General features: G+C 44.1%; 1 protein-coding gene and 1 long non-coding RNA gene across 9 annotated transcripts in view; one reads left to right on the top strand and one right to left on the bottom strand.

The window, feature by feature from the left end:
- The window catches only part of TOX2 (TOX high mobility group box family member 2), a 270,950-nt gene that overhangs the window by 19,323 nt on the left and 232,515 nt on the right, over positions 1–19,112 (bottom strand). For all 8 annotated transcript variants that reach the window (XR_014220590.1, XM_082226144.1, XM_082226141.1 and 5 more), the window contains one exon: positions 16,585–16,812. Coding sequence is in view for 7 of the 8 variants with exons in the window: in XM_082226144.1 (XP_082082270.1) it covers positions 16,585–16,812 (228 nt within the window). In the remaining variant the exon portion in view is untranslated. The remainder of the gene's footprint in view (positions 1–16,584; positions 16,813–19,112) is intronic.
- Positions 1–19,112, top strand: part of LOC309534451 — a 100,785-nt gene that overhangs the window by 34,231 nt on the left and 47,442 nt on the right. The window lies entirely within an intron of this gene.

Raw genomic sequence — 19,112 nt, 5'->3', positions numbered from 1 at the left:
AAGGCTTCCTGATCTGTGGTCCCAGGAACAGGCCACTGTGTCCTGTGACAACCTGGGGGCCGACCGCCCTGCCCCAGATCCACCCCCAAAGCAATTTAAGGCTTCTTAAAACCTTATTCTCAACATATGATTGGGAGGCTGGGGTGGAGTGAGATGCTGCATCCTGGCCTCCCCTTTCCAGACGGAGGAGTGGGTTGGTAAGCAGAAAGATTCAGCCCTGCGGGATTCTACTCCATTGTGAAGGGCTTCATTGCAGCTTGGCAAGGATCAGCAACTGGCAGATCAAATCGTTTTGCTAACCAGCTGGGGTGGAAAGACGGAGAGGTCTGGTGGAAAGGTGAGGCTGGCTGAGAAAAGCATCCATTCCCCTCTCCCACGAAGATGCAGCTGCCCAGCAGATCCCCCCCTTTTGTGAGTTCTCCTCCCTACCCCATGCCTGCTTTTTCTTTCTCCATCAAGCCCCCTCCCCTTCAAGCTTTGCATCAATCTCAGAAGCCTAATGAGCCATGTTGACCTAGGGGTCTCTCAACCTGACTCGACCAATGCCCTGATTTCCTGAATCAGCCTTATTTGATTTGGGCCTTGGATGAATCTGATGCACAGCCCTATCTGGGAGTCCTCTTTTCTTCTTCAAGCAGACAGGAAGTGGAAGGGCGACATTTGTGTTCCATACAGTCAAATAAATTGCAAGTGAGATGTTTATGTTGCACTTGCAAATGCCTCCTTTAAAACATATAGAGCAAAATCCCTAGTTCAGGCACAGAATATGGTGCTCAAGTCTATCCAAATGAATGAAGATCCTATGGAAGCTGTTTTTAAAGCATATCTTAGATTTCTCTAAAATTACTCATTTATCTGCTTCGTGCTGAGACCGAAATAATCAAGATTGGCAAAAGGAAAGTATGGAATTACTGGAATTTTCTGTCCCATAAAATTAATATGCCTTTTGCTCTAGTCATGCTTTTCTTGCGTGCAGGGGAACTGTGCAGTCACTGTAAAGTGAGGCCAACTGTTTAGCCTCATTCCCCAAGACACATCTCTGTCCTGAAATAAGCATGCCATGTGCATCGTTGTCAGCAAGGTGTCCCAATTGCATGTAATCCCTACCCATGAGCAGGAGCTTGTCCATTTCACTTCCTTTACAGGAAATTGTGAGCCACTCTCCATTTTCCCAGGAAGTGGCTGCAAAGTCAGGGGCAAGGCTGCCCTGCAGGCACTAAAGGAATGTGTGACTAGAACTTTTGTCAAAATAGTATCAGCAAAAATATATGCTTTAATACTCAATCAGTAGCACCGAACTGGGCTTGTAAAACTGAAGCCCTGATCTACAGATCTACTGAAAGACATGCATTTTGTTTCGGATATAAATAAAGTGTTTCTGTAATCTGTGTCCATCTGTAAAGTAAAAATAGAGCTATGAGTCATAAACCTGCCATGGAAGGTGATATGGTTTTAGCTACTAATTTTAGACCTTATAACTACATCCAGGCTGCTCTTAGCATCTGAATTATATTTGGGATTTTGACCACATTCTCCTTGAGCCAAGTCCATGGTGAGGCTGGCTCCTCTTGCAAATATGGAAGTTTACCGTTTGTGTGCACAAGTCAGTCATGAAAACTCTGCACACACTGATTTTTGGCACGCCACTGGGAGTCTTCCACAAGTCCCACTATCAGCAGCATCGTAAAAGAAAAGGTGTGCAGGGTCCTGCTCATGGCATCAACCTGCATGTGGTCACTGGCATGTGGTACCATTGGCTTCAAGCACCAGCTCCCATCCAAGAGGAATGCCCTTCCTGTCTCCATTTAAAATTTTCACTCAAGTACCGTATTTTTCGCACCATTGGACGCACCGGACAATAGGACGCACTTTGTTTTAGAGGGGGGAGAACAAGGGAAAAAAAATCTCCCCCTCTCTGCCCAGCGCCCCTTCAGTGAAGCGGCAGGAGGCGCTGCACAGAGAGGGGGAGAACTTCCCCCTCTTGTTTTCCCGCTCTAAAACAAGGTGTCTTTAAGGTGCGTTCAGGCGGCTACCTTGGAAGCCTGGAGAGCGAGAGGGGTCGGTGTGCACTGACCCCTCTCGCTCTCCAGGCTTCAGGTTCCTTTCGACCTGCTCTTTGGGGCTGGCGGGGGAAAGCCCACCACCAGCCCCAAAGAGCAGGCCAGGGAGCAGCGGAAAGGCGCAGCGGACAGGCTCCTGCCATAGCCACGCATCACCTCTCCAGCCGGGAGAACGTGCGCGGGGCTAAAGAAGCACCTGCGACCCTCTCCTGGCTGGGGAGGTGACGCGCTGCTATAGAGGCTCCTGCCATAGCAGCGCGTCACCTCCCCAGCCGGGAGAGCGCGCGCGGGGCTAAAGCAGCCTCCCGCGACCCTCTCCCAGCTGGAGAGGTGACACGCAGCTATGGCAGGAGCCTCTGTAGCAGCGCGTCACCTCCCCAGCCGGGAGAGCGCACGCGGGTTCTAAAGCAGCCTCCCGCGACCCTCTCCCAGCTGGAGAGGTGACACGCAGCTATGGCAGGAGCCTCTGTAGCAGCGCGTCACCTCCCCAGCCGGGAGAGCGCGCGCGGGGCTAAAACAGCCTCCCGCGACCCTCTCCCAGCTGGAGAGGTGACACGCAGCTATGGCAGGAGCCTCTATAGCAGCGGGAGAGGGTCGCAGGTGCTTCTTTAGCCCCGCGTGCGCTCTCCCGGCTGGAGAGGTGACGTGGGGCTGTAGAGGCTCCTGCCATAGCCACGCTTCACCTCTCCAGCCGGGAGAGGGTCACGGGGCTACGGCGTCTTCGCTCCATAGGACGCCCACACATTTCCCCTTCATTTTTGAAGGAGAAAAAGTGCGTCCTATAGAGCGAAAAATACGGTAATATAAAACTCTTTTGTTTGACAAACGAGGCCTTTGGGCCTTAAGCTTCAATTGACAATTTTTTGATTAAAGTCCTGAACTATTGATCCTTGTACACAATTACTTACACACACACACACACACACACACACTGATCCCATTCTGGATTGCAAAAAGGGAGAAAGGCAGGGCTAGATTCAGTCCCAACTCTATCCCTTAAAAGGTGGGTGGCACTATTAGAATTAACCGCGCAGACCATCTGTTAAGGGATATTGGTGCGGCCCCAATATATCAAGGATCACTGCTCTGGGATTTCTATTACGGGCAGATTACCTGGACTGGACTGGAACTTAATGCTATAAATATAAGCTAATTGGTGGAGCTAGCAAGAAGCGAAAGCTCAGTTCTCTTGAAGGACTTCATCTCACTGCAGGATACACAAGCACTCCTGTTCCCTCCTTCCTCCCACCAACAGGATGGAACTGAATGAATGTGTGTTGTTGTTGTTTTCTTTTAATTGGTATTGAAGGCTACAAAACACTTTGCCTTCACATTTTACTCCTAACAACCATAATCATATGTTTGTGAGCAGGTGAATCTGACAATGCTAACCGTGAACAGCCCCTCAATATGAGTGTCAATATGAATGTCAATATATCTTTTAAACCTCACCCCACAATTCTGACAGGCCTTGCCTTTTCTTATAATACTGTTTTGACTCTTGCTTTGGCATGTAACTATAGTAGAGAATAAAAGGGGGAATGCACAATAACTCATAGTGGGCTATGCATATATGTGCTCGGTAAAAGATTGCAACTGTACCAGCACACTCCACATATCGCAAAAAATAAAATAGAAATGTTTGTGTGTGTGTGTGTGTGTGTGTGTATGCACACACACGGTATGCTCTCAAATGCATACAAGTGTCATGCACAAAAAGAACACACAGTATGCATTACACACTAACACATGTGCAACTTGTGAAGGGATGGAGAGGAGGGGGTACGTTTACCCTCCCACCCCTTTTGTGCATGTGTGCACGTACCTCCCACTCTTTCCCTCCTACCATTCCTTCTTAATCTATCTGGCAACTAATGGCAAGAATTATAGGTAAGGAGGAGGTTGGCAGGCTTTCTATGACAAGCACAGCTTCCAGCAATCACCTCAAAGGTGGGGAAGGCATCCGCTGAGCATCTGCTCAGCCCAATCCAACCTCCCACTGCTAGTCTTTGGCAAGTGCTGCGTGGGCATCAGCTACGAGGCTGGCTTGATCCCTCATTATTTTTCTGCAAGTTAAGGGGGGACTCAACTATAGATAGAAACCTTCTCCAGTTTCTCTTCTTTGTTGTCCAAATGGATACAGATTCTGCATTTCAAACCATTAAAAGATTGCCTTCTGTTCCAATAGAACATGCTTTTTGTTCATAACGCTGCAAAATATCCTCTTTCCAGGATCCTCAAAAGGGCACACTCATTGTGGTTTTGTGGTACACTGATTTAAATGTAATTGATTGGGAGCCAGATGGTTAGTTCAAACTGGAATACCACATGAGTCTCCGCAGTACAAAAATGATTCAACATGCAGCACATAGTTTAGATTTCACCATGCACTCAACTGAAGAAAATGTTGAATGTTGTCCAGAGGACCTATATTTAAAGCTTGGAATGAATCAGTTAAGAGCTAGAACACAAGATTCTGCAGGGGACCTTTTCCCCTTTCTGCTTTTCCCCTTCCTGCCCAACCTGCTGAGGACGTAAAAAGAGGTGGAGGATGTAGATGCAGATCGAAAAGCCAGTTGGGTGGGATTTTTCCCACAACAGGCCCGCCACCTTTCGCAGTTAAATAAAACAATAAAAACTTTGTTGACAATCTAGCAATGAATATTCCTGTTCTAAGAGTTAACATTCCACACTTCTTTTTTGATTACACAATGCATAAGACAGTTTTGCCACTTCAGATCATTTCATTTCTCCCCCACCCCCCGGTCTGGTAGATAAAAGTGAAATTTCCTTTCAAAGTCAAACTAAACCCCAGTCAACTGCAAGTTCTATTGCCTTCCTCTCTGTTAATATTAGAATTGCAGACTCTAACAAATAAGATTGTTATTGCTTATATTTTTATTTCTATCGTTTTAACCCTTTATGCTATTATATCTCGTCCTTGCCTTGAAGACATATCTGATAATTTGCTTATTTGACTTCTGTATATGAAAGCATAGCATCTACCTGTGTGCCCTTTTAAAACAACTGTCTGACTGACAAGCTTTTACTTGCAGAAAAACTTACTTGCTTTGTATGTGTTAACTTGATTTAACTATGGCCCTGTTTAGAAACTGTACAGTGGTGCCTCGCAAGACGAAATTAATTCGTTCCGCGAGTTTTTTCGTCTAGCAAATTTTTCGTCTTGCGAAGCACGGTGTTGGGAAAGTTTTGGAAAAGCTTCAAAAATCACCAAAGTCTTCAAAAACCTCAAAAAAGGCTACCACACTGCGTTCTATGAGTTGCTCCTCGAAGTCAAGTTGCAACTGTATTAACGGTGTTAAGAAAAAGGAAACAAACTTGCAAGATGTTTTTGTCTTCCGAAGCAAGCCCATAGGGAAATTCGTCTTGCGAAGCAGCTCAAAAAATGCAAAACCCTTTTGTCTAGCGAGTTTTTCGTCTGGCGAGGCATTTATCTTGCGGGGCACCACTGTACTTACTGTGGCATCTTATTGACTCTAATAATGGGAAATGTGTGGCTAAAATCCCACTTGACACCCTGAAAAACCAGGGCAAAATATGAACAGCACTTCCTACCAGGGCTGCTTAAAAACCATCCATGTTAAAAGAGCTTTGCAAGGAGATTCATTTAAATACTGACTGAACTAGCCTTCTTTCTAATTTAATCATCTATTCCCCCAGAGATATTAATTCCAGACATTTATCAGATTTAAAGATTTTTTTTTTTTTAAAAAAATAAATATTCTGCATGTTTCCCCAGATAATCTGCCATGCCTGTGGGTTTATTTTTCTATTCGTCAGCTGGAGCATTCATTAGTCATTAAGGGACTGGGTGGGTGTTGGGAAGGAGCAGAGGGGAGCAAATATGTTACTGATTATTGGGAGGAGGGAGAAATCAGAGTTGATGGAAGCATATGTCAGAGTCACAATCCTGACGCCTCTGTATCTTAGCAAAGCAACTAGTAATTGTGCCATAATGAAATGTTCCATTTTGATAACCAGTTAATTAGACAAGACAATTATTCCAAACCCCGCTGACGCCCACAGAACCGCTCTATGTCAAGCACACATGCTGAACGACAGGAGTAGCTGTTATTGGTAAACTTTGGATTCCAGCCTGCTTGTTTCAAATAGAGCAATGCTGTATAGTGTAACTAATGAATGCTAAGAAAACTGGGCTTTTCATGTTAAAATTCTCCTTCTGTATCACAGGGATTAGGGCAGAACATAAGGTATAGATAGATAGATAAATTTTATTGTCATTGTCCGTATATACACAGTATACAGAACAACATAAATCCTGCCATCACCACCTACCAGCTACTGAAAACAAAAAGCTAATTATTGTCATTGAGTTTCTAAGAGAACTGAGGACCAAACTAGATGTGATTATTAAATCTTCGCATTTAACATGCAGGTGTTAAAAAGATGCAAAAGAAGCATCAGATGGATAGAGCTAATAGCTATCAGGGTTGCCGCAAGTGCAGAGAGTTGGATTTAATCCTTTCCTCCTGGGTTGTGACCTGGAAGTGAGAACGCCCTCCTCTTAAAAGTTCCATCCATGCTTGCTGAAGCCGCAATAATTATAAGCAGCTCTTAGCTGATGCCACATGCATTTTTTAAAACCTGCACATTGAATGGAAAGATGCATTAACGTCTTGATTAGTTTGGACACTGGTGGCACTGTGGTCTAAACTACTGAGCCTAGGGCTTGCCGATCAGAAGGTTGGTGGTTCGAATCCCCGCGATGGGGTGAGCTCCCGTTGCTCAGTCCCAGCTCCTGCCAACCTAGCAGTTTGAAAGCACATCAAAGTGCAAGTAGATAAATAGGTACTGCTCCCACGGGAAGGTAAACGGCAGTTCCGTGCACTGCTCTGGTTTCACCAGAAGCGGCTCAGTCATGCTGGCCACATGACCTGGAAAAACTGCGGACAAACATAGGTTCCCTCAGCCAGTGAAGTGAGATGAGCGCCGCAACCCCAGAATCGTTTGCGACTGGACTTAACTGTCAGGGGTCCTTTACCTTTACCTAGTTTGGACTGCAGATGGGGCCAAAGGTGTTGCTCCAAGCTTCTCTATCTGGCCCTCAGGATTTTATCCACCCTCTTCCCCTCATCAGCCCTGCTTCATGCCCTCCTTCCATGCTTTCCCCTGGCTGTAGCACATCCTTGAACTCTGGTAGTGATTTCTGCTTGCCCGGATGGAGAACAGAGGAGGATGCGCAACTGTTTGCAGAAACAAGCCCGCTGCACAAAGGTAAAATTAAACAGCATTTAATTATCCTTAGAGATATTCAAAGAAGAGTGAACTCAAGAACAGTTCATGCTAATGTTGAACAAAGCAGAAGCTCTTCCATCTCTAAGTAGAAGTCAAAAGAAGTGCGGTGGATCCTTAGAGACTAACCGCTCAATTGTGAATTTAGCTTTTACAGGCAATTGCTAATCATGATGAACATCTATATCATCCCATGAATGCAAAGAGCGCACTTGGACAACAGGACTTCCCCCTATTCCTTCCCCCTGCCCGCATGTACTCCCTAAACTTGTTCTGGCTTTCCCCCCAAGTCTCAGGAGCAGATTTGGGGAGGGCTGCAGAACACGTGCAGGAAAAGCAGGGGGAGTCCAGTTGCACAAGTGGAAATCTTTGCATGGATGGGACAGTTACTTAGCCCTACACTAGATACAAGCCCCAGTCTCTTAGCCATGACGCTATAGCATGCATGATGTAGGATTCATAGAGGCATGCTCTTTCTGCTAACATGCATATTCCTCTGGAGTTCATCTACACAGAAAACTGAGGCGCATTCTGGGTTCTCGCTGGTGGAAGTGTACATAAGGGAGTCACTCAAGTCCAAACAATACAGAAGCGAAGTGCTTATTTGGATGAACCCTGTTCAGTTTATATGAACACAGCAACAAACAATCAGACAGGGGGCTCAACCAGCCCAAAATGAGAGATTGAATCTGAGGTCTTCAGCATGTAAAGCACACATTCGACCACTGAGCTGCAGGCCTTGCCCTAAAGAGAAATAGGAAATCACCTTATACTGCGTCAGATTATTTGTCCCACTAGCTCAGTATTGGAATTTTTGATTGGCAGAAACTCTCTAGGCTCAGGCAGAAGTATTTTGTATCACTTGCTACCTGACCCTTTTATTAACTAGAGATACCAGGTGTTGAACCTTCTGGGTCCTGAGCGTGAGTAATGGGCTCTTGTGTAAGTTTTAAGCAGTGGTTTCAGAGGGGACCATTTCCCAGCTCTACCCACAGATGCCCAGGACTGAGACTGAGATCTTCTACATGCACAGCATGCTGTCTACCATTGGGCTATGGACGTTTTCAGTAGCAATGGCCATATCTTTTGCAGCAATAGGGGGAAACCTATCAAGAAAAGCAGTATCAGCATAATTAAATGGCCTTGCATTGCTCCAGGCTACTTCGAGCTAGAAGTAATAAATTTGAGGCTTGCAAATGTAAAAATGAGTGGTATCTTGTAAATGGGAATCACTCTGAAGTTATCATTTAAATAAAACTAGCTGTCAGTAAGCATACCTAAAGGCACAACTGCAGAATGTGGTGATTGACAAGATACGCAGAATGGTTTAAGGGTATTTCTGGGATAAGCCCAGTAGTACCAGAGCCTTGGGAGAAGTAGTCTGGAAATGAATGGAAGAGTACTGTCACAACTCGCAAACAATACTTTTCAATCAGCTATTATACAGTAATGGAAGAAACACTTTTTAAAAAGTAATAAATGTGCAAGCATTTCTCTTAGGTATCTTCCCCCAGTAATTTCCCATTTGAGGTGCAATGGGGAAAACACCTGCCCGTTTAGTTCCCATTTATAGAACTTCGCATTCTCCATGGCTGCATTTAACGGGACAAACTATAGGTCTTGAATAACAAGCAGTGAGCAGAGGGGCAGGGTGGAAATACAGTGCCTTTCAATGAAACCTTTGGGACAGAGAAGAGGAGCTTGTGGTTCTCCAGATGTTGTTGGACTGCAACTTACATCATCCCCAACCAGTGTGCTGGCTGGGGCTGATGGCGGTTGAAGTCCAACAACATCTGGAGAGCCACACTCCTCCACTGTGCGTACTCCATTACTCCCTTGTGCACCCATCCATTGATGGTGTCATTTCAACCCTGTATGACATATGCACAGACCCCAGTTCCCTCTATTCCTAGTTTAGTATTATAGGACACAGCTGGAAGCACAGAAAATGTTCAAGAAACATTTCTGATGCTACCCTTGCTTGGTAGTGGTGGGGGCCATGTTGCTGGCAATCATATGATGAAGTTTTGGATTTCACCACTGTTTTGTATGGGCAGAGGTGAGAGCTGGTGGAGGGGAAGAAAATAAAAGCTTTGAAAGGAAACAGGAAATTCAATTTCCAGACATTACAAGGGACAATTTGTAACTTAGTGTTCTTCTACCTCTGTGAGGATGCCCAGGATCTCATTGTTCCTCTTTCATGTCAGTCACAGTAGTGACTTTCTTCATTAGCAAAGAACAATGGGGGGCAAGAGAAGGCTGGTTTCTCACTACACAGTTGGGCAGAATATTGCCTGCGGACTATATTTGTATCTTCAGCTCTCTGAGGGTATACACTGGGCTAAAAAGAAAATCAAATCAAACTGGGAACCAGGTGGCACATCCAAAATCCTGGCAAAATCCATATGGCAATGCTAATTTCAATGCAAATAAGTGGCTCCCAACCCTCTGTTTGCCTTGTAACATTAATACAGGGGCATAGTAACTCCCTGACTTCAAGCACAAAGTCTGGAAATAGGCCTGGCTAGGAGAGGGAAAAGGATAACTATCCCTCACATTTCCTGCCAATTTTCACCCAGAAACGACCCTCCCAATCTCCACATTTGTATTGCCTCAACAAACTTGGATCTAGGAACATGGGATGAGGTGACATCAAGTTGTAAACTAACTCTGATTTGTTAACAGACGGGAATCTCAAACCACAGTTCAATCTTAGGTCGTTTCAAAATCATGATACTTGCAACAAATCACAGTTTACGTAGTTCAGATGTCACAGAGGACTGTGGTTAATTCTAAAGCTACTGGTCTCCCCCTTGAATATGTGGGGAAGAGGAGAGAGCTTGCAAGCACAAGGCATGTCCAAGCTCATCTTTATAGTGCTAAAATATGGTTGAGCATTATGTCCAAACTGAGCCATGATGTGCTTGCTGCATGGCCAGAATGGAGGCAGAAGCTAAACATTTTCCCTGCCCTCACTATTTACAGTAATGGTGGTTTTCTGTTTTTCACAGAAGTTAAAAGAGTTAACTAGATAGATCATATATTGGAGGGGGGGAGCATAAAGTGTAAATGCCCTGGAGTTTTAATAATGTCATGTAAGTGATGCAGGATGAGCAGTGATGAACAATTGGAAGTTCAGTGTCAGGGTACACAGTTGGAGTGAGTTGGTTCACATTAAAGGAGAAAAATGAAATAGTCAGAAATGGTCGACTCCATCAATACAGATAAATAGCTCGGAGCCTTTAGGGGAAAAGGTGTCAAAGCAAGATGTGCCTGTCACTTAGTGAAAAGCATTAAGGAGAATCAAATCATCACATCTAGGTGTTGCCAAATATAAGAAATAGGCAGGCAAAGACTTGGGGACAGCTCCAGTTATTAAAGAAAAGCTGGGCTAACAGACATTTGTCCCTATTTTTTTGCATATATAGGAAGTAATATTAGGAGAGGGTGAGAACTGTAGGCAGAAACCTCAGAATTATCAGAGAATTAAAAAGTTGATAAGTAATTAAATGACCACCAGGAGATCTTAAGGCTTGGGTTAGCAGATATTGGCATCATCTATCCAATTTCAGTGAAATATACCCGTATATAATGGTGGACAGAGCTGTGGTCATTGCTGTAAGCTGAAGCCAAGCTAGTCAAGACACCTTGGAACAGATTTGGACAGTCCCAGTTCCTCTAGATGGTGCTACTGTTAACCAGTTTTAAGCCTCTTGATTTCTGCTTACGACAGTTGGCACTAAAATAAATAAATAAAGTAAAATAAACCCCTATTTCTTGTCCAGAGTAGGGCAGAGTCGTCTTTGTCTGATTAGATGACTTTATTTCAATCTAGAATTAAGATCTGCTACAGCTAATGTCAAATCAGTCTACTTGGTATCATTGCGAATTTAGGGAGAGATTTGTTTTAAGGCAGAGAAAATACACATTGTGGCAAGGCATTCTGTGAGCTCTTAAAGAGGAAGCAGGGAGCTGAAAGCAGATTACTTGGGGCAGGTACTTCGCTGGATGATAACAGCTGAATTAGCATTTTATTTTTTAGTCAAATACAAACTATCTCTACAGGAACAGCTGCTAAACTATCTGCAAAGTTCAAAGAGTAATATAATAATAATTATTATTTTTTTCTTCACTGGCACATCCTTTAGATTCCTGTGTAAGCCTCTTAGGAAAGGCTATGCCAGCTGGTAAAGAATGAAGATTATAATGTACTCAAAAGCACAGAGGCAGAGTAGTGAAGGCATTCAAAGTTGGGAGCTCCCCCCTCCCCCGTCCCCATTTGTGCAGAGTAAGAGTAATGCTTGAAAGGGTTAAGGCGAGGGAGGAAATTGTGCAACTTGCAGAACAGGTGTCCTTGTTGAAAACCCAAGGACGGGGAGATTGCTAATCCTGTATTCCACAGCATGATCAAATCACCAAGCAACAGATATAAATAAAAAAAGGCAGGAAATGAGGAATTTAGATATAAGTGTGTCAGCGAGAAAATGAAGATTCATTGTGAAGAGGCTGGGAAGAGAAGAAGAAAAAGGAACGCTATGACAGAAGGCACAATTGACAAACAAAAATACTGGAGAGACAATTTTGGCAAAAAGGAAGACAAAAGGCAGCAGCATCTACACTGAACACAGCAGCCCTGTGTTATTATTGTTATTTTACACACACTCCTTTGCATTAGAAAAAAAGATGAGGTTTTCCTCTCTAGGTTTGCTTTGTCATAAATGTGAGCAAGAACTAAACCAAAATAATAAAGCTGCCATGAAAATGAAGCCAGCTTCACTTTGTTTACTTCGTCACTGGGAGGAAAGTAAATTTGCTTTGTGGGAGCAGCAGCACCTGTTCCAAAGCACATAAACCTCTCTGGCTTTGATACTTCAAGTGTATGCAGCCATTTAGCAGCCCGCAAAAAACTTAACCCTCTGTGTACTGAACAGTTTGTAGCAGTGCCTGGTTTAGTGCACATCAAAATAATACGTATCTAACACCCAGCCAGCTGTAGGGAAATATTAGGCTTGCCAAGTTGTAGACTAATCATGGCTGCGAGAGGAAAGAGAGAACTCTATGGACTTTCCCTTTGTTAGCCTGTAGACAGTGAAGAGTGTGAATAGTGCACTGCAGAGTGAAATTTATAGGGGGCTGCTTAAGAGACTGCCATGCCAAATGAAACTGTGCTGATGAAAAATCAGCTGTCATCCAATATGCATGACTCGACAAAGACACCAATTCTAGGCTTCTGTGTTCCAAGCCCTGGGTTCCTGACCACTTGTCTTTTTCTATCTTCATGACAATTAAGCAGAATTTCTACGACTGCTAATCCAGCAAACTAGGTACAATAAATTAGGAATTAATCTGCAAAGATTGCTCGGGTGATTAAACTTGTAGTGATTAAACTACAAACAAATAAATCTCAAAATAAATTTATAAAAGCAGAAAGCCAGTTGCTGAAATCAGCTGCTTCCAAAGGAAGTTCTTAAAACTGTTTTATATCAAGCCTTCCTAAACAAATGGATACTAGTTCAAGGTCTCTTCACTTATAAGGAAGCCAGTTTGCCTGATCAGCTGAGGTTGGGTTTACCCATGTGGCAAGTTCTCTGCTCACATGGCAAGAAACTGATTGACAGCTACATGAAAAGCTACTTCATACTGAGCCAGACCACTGGCCCATGTATGGCACTATCATCTACTGGCAGTAGCTCTCAAAGGTCTCAGGTCTTCTATCTTTGTTACTATTTTATCACATTTTATCCCACCCTTCCTCCACAGAGCTCAGGGTGACATAAATGTCCTGCTTTTATCCTAATAACATTCACACAAGGTAGGTTTGGTTGAATAAAGGCCCCAGGTTACCCAATAAGCTTCAGGGCAAGAGCAGTTACAGGAACAGAGGTCTATGACCAATGCTCCAACTTCTACAACACACTGCCTCTGGCTCCTTTTAACTGGAGATGTGGGGACTGAACCTGGGATGTTCTGCATGCAAAGCACAACCTGTGCTGTGATCAGTTGAGCTGTGTGGTTATTGCATGTTACCATATGATGGACATGGTTGTGAGAATCAGGCCTTGGACAAAACAAAGCAAGCCAGTGACTGCTCTGATTCCCAGCATGAGATGAAGAAGAGCAAACAAACTCCCAGAAGAGTGATCTCAGGGAGACATCCCATGAAAATAAGGAGATTGCCCACCTCCCACTAGTCATCAGCATCCCTTGCCACTCCAGCAAGGGCTGCGTGCTTTGCCAGTGACTAAGGAATTGAAGGTAAACACTATGACTCCCAGCCCTACCAAAAATCCCCTCTCCACAAAAATGCAAAGGGGTTGGGAGGTGCCAGGCTGAAGCTTGTACCTTGCCAACTTACAGAGATCCAACTGTGAAACATATTCCTTGTCACAAGCTCATTCGTAACCAAGCTCATTGGTTAAGAAAGTCCACAAAGGACTCTCAGTGTTTTGCCATCCTATTATTCACTCCACATGATCAAGATTGTGGAGGGATAGAGAGCGCAGCCAAGCATGCTGCCTCCTGTCCACATTTGGAGCTTGCCTGCAAAAAGGAAAGCATTCTGAACATGCATGTGCTCTTTTCGTGGTTGGGAATTCTGCACAATCATACGCATGGAAGATGGATCAAGCAAACCAACGGATTCAATTTACAAGAAAGGCGATTCTAACTAAACATTACTAAGAACGTTGTAACAGTAAGAGCTGTTCAGCGGTGGAATGGACTACTGCAGAAGATGGCAGACTCTTGTTCACTGGAGGTTTTAAAGCGTATGTCAGAGATTACGTAGTTCTGATTCCTGCATTGCAGGGGGTTGGACTACATGACCCCTGGGGTCCCTTCCAACTCCATTTTCTAATTATTATTTTTGTATGCCACCTCTCATCCAAAGATCCCAGGGTGGGTCACAACAGAAAAACAATTCTATGACTTTATGGAGAGAGCACACACATGCTTAGAAGGGTTTCTTTTGCGGACAAGCACAGAATGTATGGACAGGATAGTGGTGAGCTATACCTTGCCTGGAGACAGTGTGTACAGCACCACTCTTTCCATGTGAACTTAATTGTGTGGAGGAAATAATGTTGAATTAGGGATAGGATGAAGGGATCAAATGTCAAATGCTAATCCCAGACAAATCAAAAGCAAAGCCATCCAGGAACTAATCTATTATTCCTTCAACACAATCCAGATCTCAGTGTGCCAAAAGCAGAGATCAACCTCACTGCAGAAATATGGCCACGGAGTATATAGCTCTATATGACTTTAGCAAAAGAAACAAGACAGACTAAAAGAGGGAATATATACAATACGTTCATAACTTTTACATGTGCTACTGTAAAACATGCACGTAAGATTGTTTTAGGGACTTAGACTGTGCCTCTGAAATGCTTAGTAACTACCATCTGCCATGTCTGAAGCAGCTTTTACAGCTTTTAAAAATTGTTTCGAAGCAGGTAAAAGGCATCTGCTTTCATGTAGCCTTTTATGCTTTCTTACTCTTCAAAAACCACTTTTCCTTGAACTATGCTCAATCTCTCCCGCCAGCAGATGGCATGGGAATCTGTGGTCCTCTATAAGTTGTTGGACTACAACTCTGAAAATGGGGGGGGGGTGCTGCTGCTAATGGAAGTCACAGTCCAACAACCTTTGCTAGGTCACATTCCCCCCCCCCATTTCCTTCCAGCCCATTCAAGAATGAAACAACCAATAATTATTTTAGAAATTCACCAGACCTGGTACAATCTGAGCTTTGCTTTAGTCTCTTTTCCTGTTTTGCTGACTTGCATTTCATATGACCATGGGAAGGGGTTGCAATTAGGAATCTGATAAAGGATTTATCCCCTGAAATGAGGTCCTCTCTGGTGTTTATAAGGTTATCAAGTTTCTAGTACTATATCAAAGGGTCTAGTGCCAAGGCATCAGTAAGCGGGGAGGCTAGCCCTACGCTGCTCTACATAAATAATTATCTGTACAGGCAAAGAGTAACGGAGTAATCATCAATGCTCCATTCAAGTGAGCTATAAAAGTGCAGAAAGTTAGAAAACTACATCAGAATTAAAAAAGAAAGACATTGGCCTCATTAAAGTTAAACATATTCATGGTACTTGTCACCTACACAAAACAATATAAAATGCAGAACCATTTTCAAACACATTTTAATTTAAATTGGTTTCTCCACCTGCTTCTCCTTTCGTAGATCTAACCACCTGGAACTCTTCCAGTGGGAGGATCTAAACTGTCAGGAAGTATTTGAGTCTCGTATGCCTGCTCTTTTTCTTTTGGCAGGCTTAAGTTCAGTGCAACCACCAGAGAGCACAAAAGTTGCCATTAAGGACAGTTGGTCTCTGAAACTAAACGGATGAAATTACCAATTAGAGATTTTCAGCCCAGAAATTCTGCTACCCATATCCATCGGGTGAGTGGAAGATTTCTCGAATAATCTGACTTTCAGATATTAAGACTCTCTAGCCTTGTTCAAAGCCTAAGCACAACTGGTGCATAGAGACAGTAGCTTCAGGGATAGGCAATGTGGTGCCCTTTAGATGTTGTTGGACTACCACTTTCATCAGCCCCTGTTGGTATGGCTAATAGTCAGAGATGATGAGAGAAGCTGTAGTTCAGCTGGAAGGTACCATGCTGCTACTCCTGCCATAGCTTATGTCCTCTCAAAATTACGAATAAGCAAAACTAGGAAAAATACATTTAGATGATAATCACAACACAGTAATATGGAATAGATACGAAGTTATTCACTGCAAAGCAGGTGGATGGTGATGGGCCTGTTTCTCTGCACTAGTCATCCCTTCATCTTTGCACTTCCAGTAGCAGTTACTGGGGTGAGCATCAGAGGTCTTTGAAACTTGAAGGAGAAACACTCCCACAGACTGCTGTGATCTACTAGGTGCATAAGGGATATATACTATATTTACTGATGTTTGCAATACCCTGAGTTTTAGTTCTTTTTTAGGCAAGCTTTTGTTGAAGTCACAGCTTTGAAGAAGAAAAGGTAAATTGGTAATTTATTGTTAAAGAACACCTTGTATTTTTATGCACTGAACCGCCCTGAGATCTACGGATGAAGGGCGGTTATACCAATTTAATAAATATAATAATAAAATAGAACAAAGCAAAATTGAACGAAAAACAGTGCAGATATGTTTTCTTTCCAAAAAAAGAAAAAGGAAAGCATGACATCATCAAGAAAAACAAACATACTAGCTTTCAGCGGTAAGGTGGACAAGGAATTTACCTGTTTTTGTTCTTCTCCTAAACTGTCCCACATCGATGCAACAATTTTTGATACATCCCCAAAGGTAGCATTGGGGTTTTGTCCTTTGATAGCGGCTTGTGTATCTCTGAAAAACAGGGCATAAGCTGACACTGGCTTCTGGGGTTCATTGGGATCCTTCTTTTTCTTCTTCTTTTGGTTTTTGGGCTTTTTGCCCAAATCTGTTAGTGGTCTCTTCTCTCCAGTTACCTGTCAAAAGTCAAGACGGAATTGTTAATTATCACCATTCAGTTCAGTCCTGGTTCAGATTAAAAATTCAAGACAACTTCGAATGATAGGGAAGGTAGCCAACGACTCAAGAAAACTAAGAACCCTTATAAGTAGCCTTCCGTATAGTTGCTTGTGATCTTCCGTTCTTAAGGAAGTATGATGCCACTAAGTCAAGAAAGGCCTATGATTCCTTTTATAGATGCTCCATTCACAATTCTGAATTTTTGACATCTTTACTGTCCCGTACTTGATCTTTATATAAACTACTGCAAGTAGTTCTGAGTGCCACCACTTTTGTTGTTATGCTAAGGATAGGTTCACACATGCATGAGTATTATTTCATTTATTGTGCAGCAGCTGGATTTATGAATTTGCTTCATTGGAAAGTCCTTATGGTTCATGCAGCATAAGATAATAATATCCCTCTTCAGGTGCCCTACAGCTGACTTTAGCAAAAATGGGAGGGCAGTGGGGACCACCAAGCTAGCCCCAACCCCCAGTCACCATTTTAAAGTGGGGAGTCTGCTGTACTCAGAGAAACTCCCCATGTGTTTTAGAACCTGGGAAAACTAGGAAACAATGAGCAGGGGAAGCTCCCTACTACTTCAGGTGTTCATTTTTCAATTCATGGAGGGTAACCATGACAGGAGTGGGTATGTAGCTCTTCCCTACTGCCCCTCTCATACATTTACTTGACTTTAGATGCAGAACATCTGAAAAGGGCTACTATAAACATTCTTTCTGAACAGTTTGGTCAGGGATGGCTCATTCATATACATAAGCCATCATTTAATGGCTGGAAGAAGCGGACCATTTGGATCCCTTCCAGTCGGGATTCAGGACTCATCATGGGACTGAAGCAGCCTTGGTCGCACTGGTCAATGATCTCCAGTGGGTTAGGGATAAAGGTGAGAGCTGTTTCCTAGTTCTGCTGGATCTCTCAGCAGCTTTTGATACCATCAACCATAACATCCTTCTGGACCATCTAGAGGGGCTGGGAGCTGGGGGCACTGTCATACAGTGGTTCCGCTCCTTCCTCCTGGATTGTGTTCAGAAAGTGGTGGGGGGATGAGTGTTCAGTCCCCTGGGCTCTCACTTGTGGGGTGCCTCAGGGTTCTGTCCTCTCCCCCATGCTTTTCAACATCTACATGCAGCCGCTGGGAGAGATCATCAGGGGGTTTGGGCTGGGTGTTCATCAATATGCGGATCATACCCAGCTCTACCTCTATTTCAAATCAGAACCAGTGAAGGTGGTGAAGGTACTGTGTGAGTGTCTGGAGGTGGTTGGAGGATGGATGGCGGCTAACAGATTGAGGTTGAATCCTAACAAATCAGAAGTACTGTTTTGGGGGGACAGGAGGCAGGCAGGTGTGGAGGACTAACTGGACCTGAATGGGGTAACCGTGCCCCTGAAGGACCAGGTGCGCAGCCTGGGAGTAATTTTGGACTCTCAGCTGTCCATGGAGGCGCAGGTCAATTCTGTGTCCAGGGCAGCTGTTTACCAGCTCCATCTGGTACGCAGGCTGAGACCCTATCTGCCCGCGGACTGTCTCGCCAGAGTGGTGTATGCTCTAGTTATCTCTCACTTGGATTACTGCAATGCACTCTATGTGGAGCTACCTTTGAAGAAGACCTGGAAACTACAACTAATCCAGAATGTGGCAGCTAGACTGGTGACTGGGAGTGGCCACCAAGACCATATAACACCAGTCTTGAAAGATCTACATTGGCTTCCAGTGCGTTTCCAAGCACAATTGAAAGTGTTGGTGATGACCTTTAAAGCCCTAAACGGCCTCGGTCCAGTATACCTGAAGGAGCGTCTCCACCCCCATCGTTCTGCCCAGACACTGAGGTCCAGTGCTGAGGTCCTTCTGGTGGTTCCCTCACTGAGAGAAGCCAAGTTACAGGGAACCAGGCAGAGGGCCTTCTCGGTAGTGGCACCCGCCCTGTGGAACACCCTCCCACCAGATATCAAAGAGAAGAACAACTACCAGACTTTTAGAAGACATCTGAAAGCAGCCCTGTTTAGGGAAGCTTTTAATGTTTAACAGACCACTGTATTTAAATTTTTTGTTGGAAGCCGCCCAGAGTGGGGCAGTCATCAAGTGGTAAATGTGCATCCAAGAAGGGGGAAAGGAAGAGCAACCTGCTGCCACAGCAACCAAGTAAGGGAAAAGGGAAATCATAGGTAAGTGAATGGCTAAAGGAGGTGGGTGAGTGAGTGAGGCATGGGAAGAAGGGAGTCATCTTCAGCTCATATTACAGTGCTAACTGGGGAA

The sequence above is a fragment of the Podarcis vaucheri genome (assembly GCF_965113315.1).
Source record: "Podarcis vaucheri genome assembly, chromosome: 6".
NCBI lineage: Eukaryota > Metazoa > Chordata > Lepidosauria > Squamata > Lacertidae > Podarcis > Podarcis vaucheri.
The sequence above is the reverse complement of the archived record's forward strand: the minus strand, read 5'-3'. Positions and strand labels throughout refer to the sequence as shown.